The sequence below is a fragment of the Triturus cristatus genome, chromosome 7 (genome assembly GCF_964204655.1).
Source record: "Triturus cristatus chromosome 7, aTriCri1.1, whole genome shotgun sequence".
NCBI classification, from domain to species: domain Eukaryota; kingdom Metazoa; phylum Chordata; class Amphibia; order Caudata; family Salamandridae; genus Triturus; species Triturus cristatus.
In genome coordinates, this window is record NC_140590.1 from 1,664,096,578 (window position 1) to 1,664,110,158 (window position 13,581).

Consider the following 13,581-nt stretch of genomic DNA (forward strand, 5'->3'; position numbering starts at 1 on the left):
CTTTGAGAAAGCAGTTAACCCATGCTAACACCTGGCTCTTACAACTGATTTCCTTACGTTCACTACAAAGAAAGTCATGAATAAGCAAAGTGTGCATGATAAGGTCCATGGTCAACATATGATCCCAGCTAGCTAAGTGCTGAGGCCAAGGACGTTTCAGTGCGTCTTACTGGTCGCAATCCCAACTTCCATGCAATATAATAGATGGTATCATCCAGAAACCTAGACTGTTGTGTAATTACAACCTTTTCGGTGATCTTGCTTAAAGCTACTTGGAGAGTAATCGATTTGTAATTGTCAATCTTGTCACTGTCTAGATTATCCTCATCACTAAAAAAAGGTCTGTAAAATTGAAGTGGGGCACTATCACTCAGGGGAAGGTGCAATGTACTTTAGGAATACATTTAAGAGGTGTACTAAGAGCTTCTAAAGCTTTGTGAAGAAAAAGCTTGAATCTTGTGTAAATTCAGGATGGAAAATATGTAGTAAAGAAATGAAGGGGGTGCAAGGTTCCCCTTGCCCAACATGTAAGATTGCTTTGGAGGGGGTACCTTTGAACACAGTGACATGCAGGAAGACCACAAGCTAGTGTAATGAGGCAGCCACTTCAATATTCACACATACTTTTTGATAGACCAACCAACCAACCCACCCACCCACACATACATACCCCCCCCACCAGTGGGTAGCCGTACCCTGTTCCACAGAAGACAGCACTCACGGGGGAGAGTTCCAAAAGTATATTTATTCACGGGAACTCTGGGCGCACAACAGACGTGTTTCGGCAGGTGGTCACCTTTTTCGATGTTTTGCACGAAACGCCGGCATCGTCATTACTTTTAATTCATCTTTCGCGCCAAAGAAGTGCAACAAAAACAGTGAAAGGACTAACCCGGCAAATCCTAAAATTCGGAATGCCAAAATTCCGCTATCTTTAAACATCAGAAAGCAGTGATTTCACGCTTTCTGATACTTAAAGATTGGTGGAATGTTGGCATTCCAAATTTTAGGATTTGCCGATCTAGTGATCTACTGATTCCTCAATAGCTCAATAGAACATTGGGCTACTTCTGTGGTACTTGGATTAGATTTTCTAGTTCACTGGTGGAAAAACACAAGTAGAGAAAAATGTACAGAGCAAAAAGGCACAGCTTTTCAAAGCAACGCAGAAGACATTTGGCCCAAAAAAAACATTAATTTAATCTTTTAACAAAACAAATATACTCCATCATGCTCCATATCTAAAACATTAACCTAGACGTCTAACTTAAATAGTGCATTAGTAAAATAGCTGTGTTCACCATTTGTCATGTGACAGAGCCAGCAATACTGATACCTTTATGGTGTGGTTAAAGGCAATTTATTCAATCAGAACAGATTTCACTTCTGCCTGTTTACCTCATGGTACATTGGGTGAAAAGAAGTTAACTTCTGACCCGGTCAATGTTGGAACAATAACAAAGGAGTTTGTTACTCACATGTTCGGTGAGGACCTTTACAAAATGTATCAATCATCATCCTGCCTTGTCTGCAGTATGAAGTAGGTAGAGAGGTCCCTCCCAGATTTTCACTGTAGTCTAGTTTAAAATGACCCCCGAAAACACCAGGAAGAAAGATAGTCAGAAGCTTTATACTACTTTGCAGATCGGACAACAAAAGAAAGAGTTGAGGTTGGAGCTTTCCTGATCAATTGTAGGTCCAGAAAAAGTAGTTTTCTTGAGTTAGGTCACCATTTCATAAGCAAAGGCTGGCCGAGTCGCATGTGTGAAGAGTTAAGTTAAATCACTTTTTGGCGCTTTTCATTAGATTCAGGAACATTTTCTGATCTGAGTTAGAACAATTTTCAGAATGACTATCTTCGTTATCCACTGCAATCTGCACATGCAGAGATGCAGGCATAAGAGAATAATTAAACTCTTGAGGTGAAGGCCATGGAACTGTAGAATTAGGATAATCATGTCCTATGCAGAGCACAAAGTGGTTGTATGTCAGAGAGGGGAGGTAACCATGTCCCTATTCTCTGGCAGATCTGGAAGTGTCTCATACATAGAAATATGAAACATATTTGTATCATTTTATTTTAACTGGTAGTGAGGCCATCAATTGGTAGTCTGTGTACAAGAAAATAGGCTAGGAGGCCTTTGCGGTCTTCAATGAAGAATGCTGGTCAGAGGATGTCCACTTCCACCAGTGTTAAGGAGGAGCTGTCGATGAGTATCTTCAACAGGAAAACATGAGCAGCAGACATGACAAAGCTCCAATTAAACTGTTTTAGTTGTTGAAGATGGCACTTCAGCATTAGGAAGGTTAGTTTGCTTATGGGTGGCAGAGACCCCTTTCAAGTAATCCGTCCTTTGTTACAGATATGGGAAACCTGTCTTTATAATACCTGAACCCAGATTACAGGAAGCTCCAATATTTATGAAGAAAAACATCTTTCTTACGAAGTCCTCGAGGAAAAAACATCTAGAAAACACAAGACTTTTCACCCTCATGGTGCGGATAAAAACAGTAAATGGTATTACTTTACTAAAGTAAAGAATAAATCCTCTTTTTAAGAAAGCTGCACTTTTAATGTGGTTTGAGTATGTGTGAACAAGAAAGAAAGAAATAAATAAATAAAAATAATGTTTCTAACCTTGCGATCACAGTCTGGGAAGGATAGAGTGCAGGAGAAATGAGAATAAATGGTTTGGAGTAGCCACTGGTTTAGACTAGCAGGAATAACCTAACCGATGCATACATTTAGTCAAGAGAACAAAATACCCAAATAAACAAAGAAATAAGCAATGCCTGCATAATATACCCATGTCTCCGTTCTCCATGCCTCTGATGTCAGGGCGCCAGCGGCAGTCGGTGGGAGCCAAAACAGTCGCCATTTCCTTGTCTAGCTCATTGAGAGTCACAGCAAAACTGGTAAAATTGTACATCTGAAAATGTAAATGAGATCAAAGTGAGATGCTAAAAATGGATAACATTCATGGCAAAGAGAAGGTTGTGTGTCGATATCAGACAATACATCAAAGGTAGGGGTGCTTTGATGTCACGTCATAAGCAGCAGTGATCAACTAACAAACACACTAGAAACGCTAATGCAGAAAAAGGGGTTAAATGTTTACTGCGCAGCAATGATTGCAGCTTTTTGACTCATGGGATTTGTGTGCTTCAAATATAATCAAATATGTGAAGGGTTTCTGGTTTTCAGTTAAAACCAATTACAACCAATAAAAACCCACTGAAGGGAATGTTTGCTTTTTTGTGTAAACCGAAAAATATTGCTATTTGCTGCACTTGTACTGCTTTGGTGCCCTGTGTTGTTAAAGCAAAATATGTGAGGCTCCTTGGTCGAAGCACTGTTTTATAACAGATGCTCTTTTAATGCCACACTTGTGGGCCATAAGCCACCAAATATGTCCTGTAACCATCACCAAGGTCCCCAGGCCACCCGGAGCTACTTCTAACTCCTTGTCCATGCCATTTTTGGAAGCATGGCTCATATCTCAATTCAGATTGATGTCCTTTACATGCCACAGTACTGCATTTATTGGCAATACATTTGTCCTTTCTCTGGGAAAACTGCTTCATAGAATACAAAGATGAAGTAGCTTATGCCTCATATTTGGCAGGCAAGAGCACATCAGTTCTTGCATTGCTTTGAAAAAAATTCAGGCCTGGATGCCTGGGAAAAATCAATGTTGAGCAGGTCTCACACTGCCTTACAAATATAAACATCTGAGGCTGTATTACCTATCAGGTGCACTTTTCCCTGTTGCACCACTGTGCACCTTTCAAAGACGGGCGCAAACCGGCAAAAATATAGTGCCAGATTATAGTGAATGCGGTGCCCTAAGGGCAGCCGCAAACTCAAGCTTCCTCGAGGGCAGCGATTTCAAGTGAAATACGGAGCAGCCGTTTACACGCCGCTCTGTGTTTCACAGTACTTGGCTTCAACCCACTGGCACTTTCAAGAGGGAGAGATCCTTTAGCAGGCGGGTACAGTAAAGGAATGCACCTACCCTACCGTAGGGTCTCTAGGGAGTCCATGGGTTCCCCCCCACCACAGAGAACACACAGACAATGCACCACCCTTTGTGGTACACTGTCAGTGCGCCTCCTGACAGTTTCTTTGCCATAATATGGTGCGGGCACAGATGCAAAAAGATTCCTTCATTTGCATGGGGCCATGATAGCGCTGGCTCATGATCAGGGGCGGTTTCTCCTTTAGGGCACAGGGGCAGCACCCCACTGAAAACCCTACACATTCCTGCATAAATAGATTTATTTATTTAGAGATACAATCGTATCATATCTCTAAACAAATTGATGCAAGTCTGGGCTGTCTGTCACAGGATGCCTTCCCTATCTCGCACTTAAGCAGGACACAGAAGCCAGGCAGTAAGTCAACATTCTGAACTGTGACGCAGGACTTACCATTCTAAAACCCTTTATTGCCATTGTAGTCTATGGCAGTATCTACTGTAGGCCAGTGACGCTTTCAGCATCATTGTTTCGGGCGTCAGAGGCTCGATCCCTGCGTGAGGGAAACCGTCAGTCATTCACAGGAAGAGATCCCGCCCTTTCCCATTTGTTACACATGGGAGTGGATGCAAGCTCATGTGATTACGTGCCTTATCCTCTGTACTAGTAAGTGTTATCATGCTAATCTTGTGTATACTGAGCTGAGACCCTTGGTCAGGCTAAACTCTCCCACTGTGATACTGCATTTTTTTCTGCATCTTATTGCTCTTGCATAGTGCATACTTTGAGCCATGCAAGATATTTATGAGGCACTTTGAAGGAGACTTCTGATGCTGAGGTTGAAGCCAAAGCAAAGTGCATGTTATTGAGTTTGCCTCTCTACAGAGCACACAGAACAATGGTCATGTATTCCAGTTGGATTTGAAATTCTGTGGAAATGTGTGTGAAGTAGGTACACAGATGTCAACATATTCAAAAGCAAATAAATTGCTTAAATGTGAGTGAGTGCAGTGATGTTTGAAAGTGGTGAAGTGAGGGAGATGCAAGGAAGTGCATTCAGGGAGGAGTAAAGAGGGTGCTGAAGAGGAAAGAGAAGAGACTGAAGATGTGCAGATGTACTGAGAAAAATGGCATACATAACAGAGCGCACATAACTGAAGGCCAAAACTCCTTCCACAGGCCTCAATACTGTTTTATTCACAGACTCCCAATTTCAGAATTGAAACATTTCCAATGTTAATCATTTAGAACAAATCATTGTTACTCATTTATCTGAAACCGCTAAAAACCACGGACAAAGCTAATCGTACTGACACATTTTAGGTGCAATAACATATTGGAGAAAAACCAAAATAATGGTTGGGTGGCCCACTATGGCAATCACAGAAATGTATTTTACATGTTTCTTTTTAGAGAGCCTCAACTTTTTTCATCCCACTTAAAGACCTGCATGCACATATTTCTATATGACCGATTACAGCCCGCAGCTGTTGGTGCTTCCCGAAGCCCGGTTAGAGCATTTTCTTCCAAACTTGATGCTGCATTGAGTGCAAGACACTAGGCAAGCACACACTTTAAAGGGCTGAAGTTGTTGCACTGTACAATTTGTACATTACAGTAACTGTTGAACATATTAATGCAGTAAGATATGGGACAATTGTTTAGGTGTTTAATATTTGGAATCTATATGTTCCCACTGCTTTATAATCCTTGCTTTATCACTACATTCATTTGCTTTAAAATGCACCATTTACCAACCAGGAGCACCCACCCTGGACCCCACGTTGTCCATTAAGCTTGCTTGCGTCACATGATACATAAAAGTCCTACCCAACTTTTACGATCCACCACTTTCAAATGTCACCAGCCGCTACTGCTCACGATATCACTGGCTTCAGTATTACAAAAGGAGCAGCATAATTGTCTGCGACCCCTTCTGCCCCAGGGGAGCACAACATGGGCACAATATTTGTTGATCCCCTAGGGCACTTTGTGTCGTATGCCCCCTGGGAGGAATTGCCCAACAACGTAAAAAACAAAATAAGAAGAAGAAAAGGGATACATGCAGGCCTTGCTAAGTGGTCTTCCTACATTTAGGAGTTCACCGCCTGTGTTGCAGTAGTTGATTTCATTCAGTGTGACCTAAACAATCAAAGGTCTCCTGTAGGAAATAAAGTTTCGTCACTACCTCAGCTGCTTTTTATGCAACAGCATTGTTCTCTGTAATCAAAGGTCATATAGCCAATATTATGCATATTAATTCCCAGCAGGTTGGTGCCCCTATGATCATGTAGAGCAGGATAAGGCCCAGATTGAACCTTGTCAATACATTTATATGTCCATTCCCTTCATGGTATTCTGAGACAAAGAATATGAATACTTAAGACTGGCTTACAATAAATGGAGCACGGAATACCCCACAACATAGATCCTACGTACCTAAGCAGAAAATCTCCTCTTTCAGCAGATCATTGCAATTTGACTAAAGAAAACAAAAACTCATTTGGTATAATATTTTTGTTAAGTAGTCCATCACCCCAGTATACCATCATTTTGATGATTTTCCAACAAGAGGAAAGTCAGCCTGTCTAAATCAAGCTGACAAAATTACATGTTCGAGGAACGCAACAATGGTGAAATACATTTTTAACAAACATTTTTGATTTTGCAGAAAAGGCACATGTCTTCAAGAGAAATATAAGAGGGAAGGTGTATGTGATAGGTACAAACAGATGGGTTGGGGAAGTAGTAGAAGTAAAATTTAGAAAAAGGAGTAAAGCTGGACGTTAGAAGATGTATGGGTCTTGAAGAAAGAGAAGGGGAGGTAAGGTAAAAGAATCAGAGTAAAAGGGAGAAAGATTCAGGGGTAGGGTGTATAGGATGGGGGAACGTAAATAAGGAGGAGGAAGTAGTAAAAGTATTAACAAGCATTGGCATAGCCATTAGGTCTCGCCTTTGGGACCTTATAAGTGTTTAGCCATGCAACAGTTGCATAACTAAATACTAATAAGGTCCCAAGAGCGAGACCTATTGTCTATGCAAAGCGGCCGTGAAAGTAAAAGTGATCGCGATCAAGATCAAACATCATAGCGGGCGCTAAAGTGAAAGTAATCGCGGTAAAGCGCGGCGCGCGTGCCCGCGCACGTGCACTGTAGCTCCAGGCTGGCCTGGTAGCACTTTTTGGAGCCCTCTCAATAAGTCTCGCCAGACCAGCGCATGCGCTGGGTCAGGTGAGACCTAAAGAGGATTAAAGCAGGAGGGTACAAGAGATACGGGTATTAAAAAAGGAAAGAGAAATAAAAGATAGCAGGGGGGTGAAGGTATAGGATAAGGAAATGCAAAAGGGGCAGAGGGAAGTAGTGAAAGTAAAATTAAGAAAGGAGAACAGCCGTTGAGTAGAAGAGCTATGAGTATTAAAGAAAGAAGGGGAGGTAAAAGAACAGAAGGGAGGACAAGGGGAAAAGGTGCAGGAGCGTGGATAGAATATGGAAAAAGTAAATGGGTTGGGGTGGGAGTAGTAAAGTTTCTTTAAACAAGCATTGGCATAGCCAATAGGTCTCGCCTTTGGGGCCTTATAAGTGTTTAGCCATGCAACAGTTGCATAACTAAATACTTATAAGGTCCCAAAAGCGAGACCTATTGGCTATGCCTAGCGGCGAAAGTGATCGCGATCAAACATCAAAGCGGCCGTGTGGCCGCGAAAGTGAAAGTAATCGCGGTAAAGCGCGCGCCCGCGCACATGCACTGTAGCTCTAGGCTGGCCTGGTAGCACTTTTTGGAGCCCTCTCAATAAGTCTCTCCAGACCAGCGCATGCGCTGGGTCAGGCGAGACCTAAAAATGAGTAAAGCTGGGGGAACAAAACATATGGGTATTAAAGGAAGGCAACAGGAGGCGAGGGGGCTAAGCAGGGGAACCACCGAAAAAAGTGGGCGTCTAAACAATTCTAAAATACGAGGAAACAAATATTTCTACAAAAACATGTTTCTACTGCTTGGTTTCGTCAAACTGGAGAAAAACATTCATAAAGAAAAAATCATCAAAAAAGGTACGACAGCTAAAGTTTGTCAGAACCACTTTATTGAAGTATGTATTTCATCGGAAACAGGTACGGCCACTATGCCCTCCTTTTCCAATAACCTTCCTTGAAAAACCCTTTACTGGGTGTTCTCACCGCTATGGCCACATATCTAGAATTGTCTACATTACTGATCTAACATTGGATTTATTTTTGTGTAGAGGTTACATCTGAGACAGCAACTTTTCTTTTGTAAGTAAGAAACAAGCATATGATTTAATTGCTACAACTGTGAAAGGTGATGCTGGCTTTAAAATACGTAATTGTGGGGGCATGGCTTGAAGCGTCAAGCTGTCGGTCACACTCTAAGAGTGCTCCCGACCCCTTCGTCATCCGCACCAAGATCCACCAGCATAGGCAGCCATCCAACCCTACAATCCACAGCTAGTGCTTCGTCATAACCTGTGCCGCCTGCCCGTGGTGAAGACCACTGCAAATCGAATGCTGTGTCCGTTTGCCACCTAATTTTCGGCCTCGCCATACCATAAAATGGCGGCACCAGCTCCGTGGGCCCCGGAGCCCTAATCTGCCACCAGCGGTGGATCCAGTTTGCCCACGACCTGAAGGCCCTACGTGGTGACCGGCTGATCCGACTGTTCCCTAGCGGCAGTGAGAGTGGAACTGTGGGATCCAGGGCTGCTCCTGTCCTCCGGCGACCCGAAGTGGGACGTCTGGCCATGCGGCCCAGACTGAGGCCTCCTTTCCTCGGCAATGTCCCTGAAGTTGCCGTGGGACCCCCATAACCATTGCAGCTGATGCCGGCGACCATACAGAGGTAGCATTAGGTAATCAGCCGTCGGTTCGGGCGGCGAGGTGGACCCATTGGCTACATGTCCCCCTGCCTCTGAACACGGTCCTCCTGCGAGCCCGTCTGTGGTGGTGGTTGCCAGCGGTGCCCCTCGGAATAACGGCTGTACGCCCAGCGATCCAGACGGTGGCTGAACAGAACCCCTCAGGGCCCTGGTGAGTTCTGAGGGCGGCGGCGCCAGGATGACGAGAGCTGTCCTGAGCGAGGAACCTGGCCTGCGATAATCCTGAGGCCGCTTCGCAGCGGGGCTGTGGTGGAGGGTTCTGGCTGCGCTGATCGAGCAGCGGGGGCTTTGGGAGAGGGGCCTTCCACCACTCTTCCCCCTCCACCTTCCACCTTCCCATTGGAGCAGTTGAACTCTGGCAGCCCTGACACCCGACCAGCCTCAACTTAGTGGTACCCCCGCCATCTGCGACAGTCTGGGTGGCACCCAAGCCTCGAGCCCGTATCTTCTTGAGGGGTGTCCTGACGATCGGACCCCAGACACGAACTTAAGACGCACCCACACTAAAGACTGGCACTGATCTCGTATCTAATCTGCCCCCGGATCCTCCTCCTTCGACTCACCGGCCTTCCGTGGCCCCAGGCGAGATCTTGAACTCCTGTGGAGGCTGCATTTGAGCACGTAAAGCACGTTGGACCCACACCCACCCCCAGATCGGACCTCTGGGGATCCTGCTGACCGCAGAGTGGTGCAGTAAATGAGATGCCTTCCGAACCAGCTGAGGCCTGTCCTGCCGCCACTGAGATCCCCGGGGATGTACTGCCCTATATTCTGCACAAGTGAGCTCGGCAGTGACGCCATGTGGCAGTGGACTCCTGGCCCAGCCCTACCTACTACGACCTGCAAACCAGCCGCTTCACAGTAGCGAAGTAATACGCTCGTCCCCGACAGGCCGCTGCCCTGCCGCGCCGGAGCCACCACCCGGGTTACCGGCAATTGTAGACTGCAATCCACACACCCAAAGTTGATTTTTCCCCTTCAGAGGATCCCCCATCCAGCATCCTGCACGAGAGGGGCCCACAGTGCTTTAATTCCTCCATCAAGGCCTCCTGGCTATCCCACCTCTCATAAAAAAGAGACCCGGCCTGGTGACCCCTGCTCCCCTCACATCAAGGCCCTGTCCGGGCCTGGGCCCGGCCTGCAACCACAAGACTTTGGGCATTGAGATCCTGTTACCCCTCGGACCCTGGTCGCACTCATCCGTTCCCGAAGGAGCAGCCCTTGCAGCGAGGTCCATTCACCGGGCCCCACAATTGATCCTCTTTTTACCTTAGTCCTGGAGCGCCCCTGTCCCGACATAAGACAATGAAACCAAGCGCCCTGGTGGCGGACTCTGACCCAGAGGCACACCCGCTCTGACCTAACGAGTCCTTCCTTCACCAATCATGGAGAGAGACCGCGGCCCTAAATCCTCCACCACCCACACACAAACCAAGATGGACCAGTTCACCACAGTGGACCAAGACCCCTCGGATGGGGCTGTGGGCAGCCTATCCCTTCCAGGTAATGATCTGGCTGCAATCCTCCAAGCCATAGATGCATCTCGGACATCAGTGGAGGAGAATATCGGGGAAGTCTGGGTCGACATGTCCCTCATCAGGCAGGACCTACGCAATGCCACAGCCCACATCTCAGAGGCAGAGTCTCACCTCTCCACAGTGGAGAATGTCGTCCACCAGCTACAAGAACAAGTGGCCCGCCTACAATCCCACACCACAGACCTACATAAGAGGCGAAGACGCTCAAAACTGCTCGTGTCGTAACAACTTACGCCTGGTGGGCTTCCCGGAAGTCAGAGAACAAGTTCAGATGGCCAGCTTAATTGAAACCTGGATATCGTATTGGATGCCCTAAAGATACACTCACTCCCTCGTTCACGATCAAGCGAGCCCACCGTTCACATGCACCCAAACAACCACCTGGGGCCCCTTATCGCCCTATAATTGCCCGGGTATTCAATTTCAAAGACCGAGATGCAATCTTACATGAGGCTCGGACTCTGAACCCACTGAAGTTCCAGAACCACACCATCATGGTGTTCCTAGACTACACCAGGGAAGTGCAGACCCAACTGCGCTCCTATATAGAGGTCAAACAGAAAATGCGAAACTCGACCTCCAATACAGACTCCTCCTTCCTGCCCATGTCAGAGTTATCTTTTAAGGCAAGATGCAATTCTTCGACTCCCGTCAGACCGCTTGGACTTGGTTGACCGAGGAACATCCCCTAGAGACTTGACAAATCTCCTCACCTACCCATTCTGGACCGTAGACCTCACGACCTTTGTCCCCTAAACAACGCAGGAGGCGCACACAATCCAGCAGAAGACTCAATGGTCGTGCAGGAACCCCCAGATCGCTGAGCCAGACTACCCGTGTGCCCGGAACCGGGTCCTACCCCTCTGGATCTCACCCCAGACAGAGGAACAGGTCAGCTGAAGACTCCTCCAGAGAACACACTCCCCAGGATATCCTGGACCGGGCGGCCACAGACTCTGACCTTTCCCGCAGTCCAGTAATCTGAAAGTTCTTCCGAAGGACAACAAAGCCGAAGCGGGAAATCATTCTTATCTGGAGATATAAGACTATTTATCCTGCAATGTTGTACCGTAGAATTTGACACTGCCAATGCGACATTTACATCCGACATAAGCGGAGGGGTCCAACACGCATCTCCTATACTAAACACTATTGTTTAGCTTGTTTCTATCACGTTGAATGACGACAGATGCTTCAGTTCCGGACGTATAGGGCGGGGTGGAAGGGTTCAGGACCGTTGTCCGATGTTTAATTTGCGGTTTTATACTATACTTTCCATCCCAGACAATGCATTTTCACGCGACCGCATCACAAACACATGGCAACTCTGCACAATGGGCATAGCTTTGAAGCATTACACTCATTTCTCAACCCGGACTCACCGCAGGGACAAATCCAGGGTGCCCCCTGTATCTCACTCTACATGACACACACATCCTAAGAATCTCAGTCTCTCCAGGTCATGTCCTGGAATGTAAATTGCCTGCTTGATGACATCAAACGCAAGGCAGTCCTGAAATATGCCCAGCGACACTCTCCCGATGTCCTCCTGCTCCAGGAGACCCACCACATGGGATCCCATTGTGCCTTTCTGGCGCGCTATGGTTTTGACAGAGTGTGGCACTCGGGCTTTAGTAGGGGTTCCCGAGGAGTAGCCATTCTACTCAGAAAGACCTTCCCATTTGTCCTCTCTCACGTTACCGAAGACCCGCAGGGGAGTTTTGTGACTCTCTCGGGGACACTGGGTGGGAATGTCCATCTCTTATCTATATACATCTCCCTCCCGACACTTGCCTCAACATTACAGCATCTCACTAACATCTCCAACCTACCCGAAGGTCAGATGCTCCTGGGTGGAGATTTTAACACGGTTAATGCAACCCACTCTCGACTCTACAAGTACCCCCTCCCCAACCAAGTTGATCCATGCCAAGAAAGTGTCTGACTGGGAGACCACCTTGGGCCTCTGACATATGGAGGGTCTGGAACCCTAGTACCCCCAATACACACACACTTCACGGTGCACCATTCCCATGCCCGTATTGACATGATTTTTATGCCGGCCCCGGACTGCCATCGCGTGACCAATGCCTCCATCCTCCCCCGAGGAATCTCGAACCATTAAGCAGTGCTCATGCACCTAGGCCACGTCCCTGATGGGCTGCATCCTATGTGGCGTTTGAATGCCTGGCTACTTCACAATAAAGAATTCCGCAAGGCGGTAGGAGAGGAACTTAAACAATATTTCCTTTACAAATCTGGGTTCGGTGACTATGCCAGGTATCCTCTAGGAGGCTGGTAAGGCTACCATCCGGTGAGTGGCCAGAATCCAACTTCGGGCGCAGCAGCAGACCAGAGATGATCGCCTCGTACGCCTCGAAGTGCAAGTGCTCCGGCTGGAGACTGACCTGACCAGATCCCCGAGTGGGACCCACGCAAGGCAGCTAGCAGCCGTGAGGTAAGAGATTAAACAAATTGCATTGGAATCGGCTAAGCTGCTGTTGCGCTTGTCTGTCGCCCATGTATATGATTGGGGGGAGAAGAACGGGAGACTCCTCCACAGGGTGGCCTCCTATCCATTAGGATCTCGGATAATTCCCGAGACCTGAGAACTCTTAGGAACTGTTTGCTGTACCTCACCTGAGATTGCATGGGCTTTTGCAAGTGTTTACTCTCACATATACTCGGCACGCAAGCTGGAAGATACTCTTGCAGACTTCCTTAGTCTCTTGCAGATCCACATTCCCTGCCTGTCACAGTTGGAAGCCGCTAGTTTGGACCTCCCCTTCGCCGCAGAGGAGATAGGTGCGCAATCTCCCAGCTGGCGTCTCGGAAGACTCCAGGTCCTGATGGGTTCCACCAAGAGGATTACGCATCCTATCGTGACCAGTTGGTCCCCCATCTTGCGGCCTTGTTCCACCATGTGGCAGAGGTCAGGGCTCCCCCCGCCTCCCCCCTCCCCCCATGTGGTTCCGTGAATTCTGAACCCATTTAATGAAGGTTGTCGTATCGTGATGGTTTTGGTATCGGCGAACCGCGACTGACAAGTGCGGTATGCGTAAGCGTTTTCGCCATGCTACACTGATGGATTCACTGTGTATTTGACGATCTAGTCTGCAACCTTGGGTTCCATTTTGTGCATAACCACCATTTTGTGGTTGCTCTCACATAGGCTAA

General features: G+C 47.0%; 1 protein-coding gene across 8 annotated transcripts in view; it reads right to left on the reverse strand.

The window, feature by feature from the left end:
• The window catches only part of OSBPL2 (oxysterol binding protein like 2), a 391,960-nt gene that overhangs the window by 33,445 nt on the left and 344,934 nt on the right, over nucleotides 1-13,581 (reverse strand). For all 8 annotated transcript variants that reach the window (XM_085619766.1, XM_085619768.1, XM_085619763.1 and 5 more), the window contains one exon: nucleotides 2,807-2,930. In XM_085619766.1, coding sequence (XP_085475892.1) covers nucleotides 2,807-2,930 — 124 coding nt within the window. The remainder of the gene's footprint in view (nucleotides 1-2,806; nucleotides 2,931-13,581) is intronic.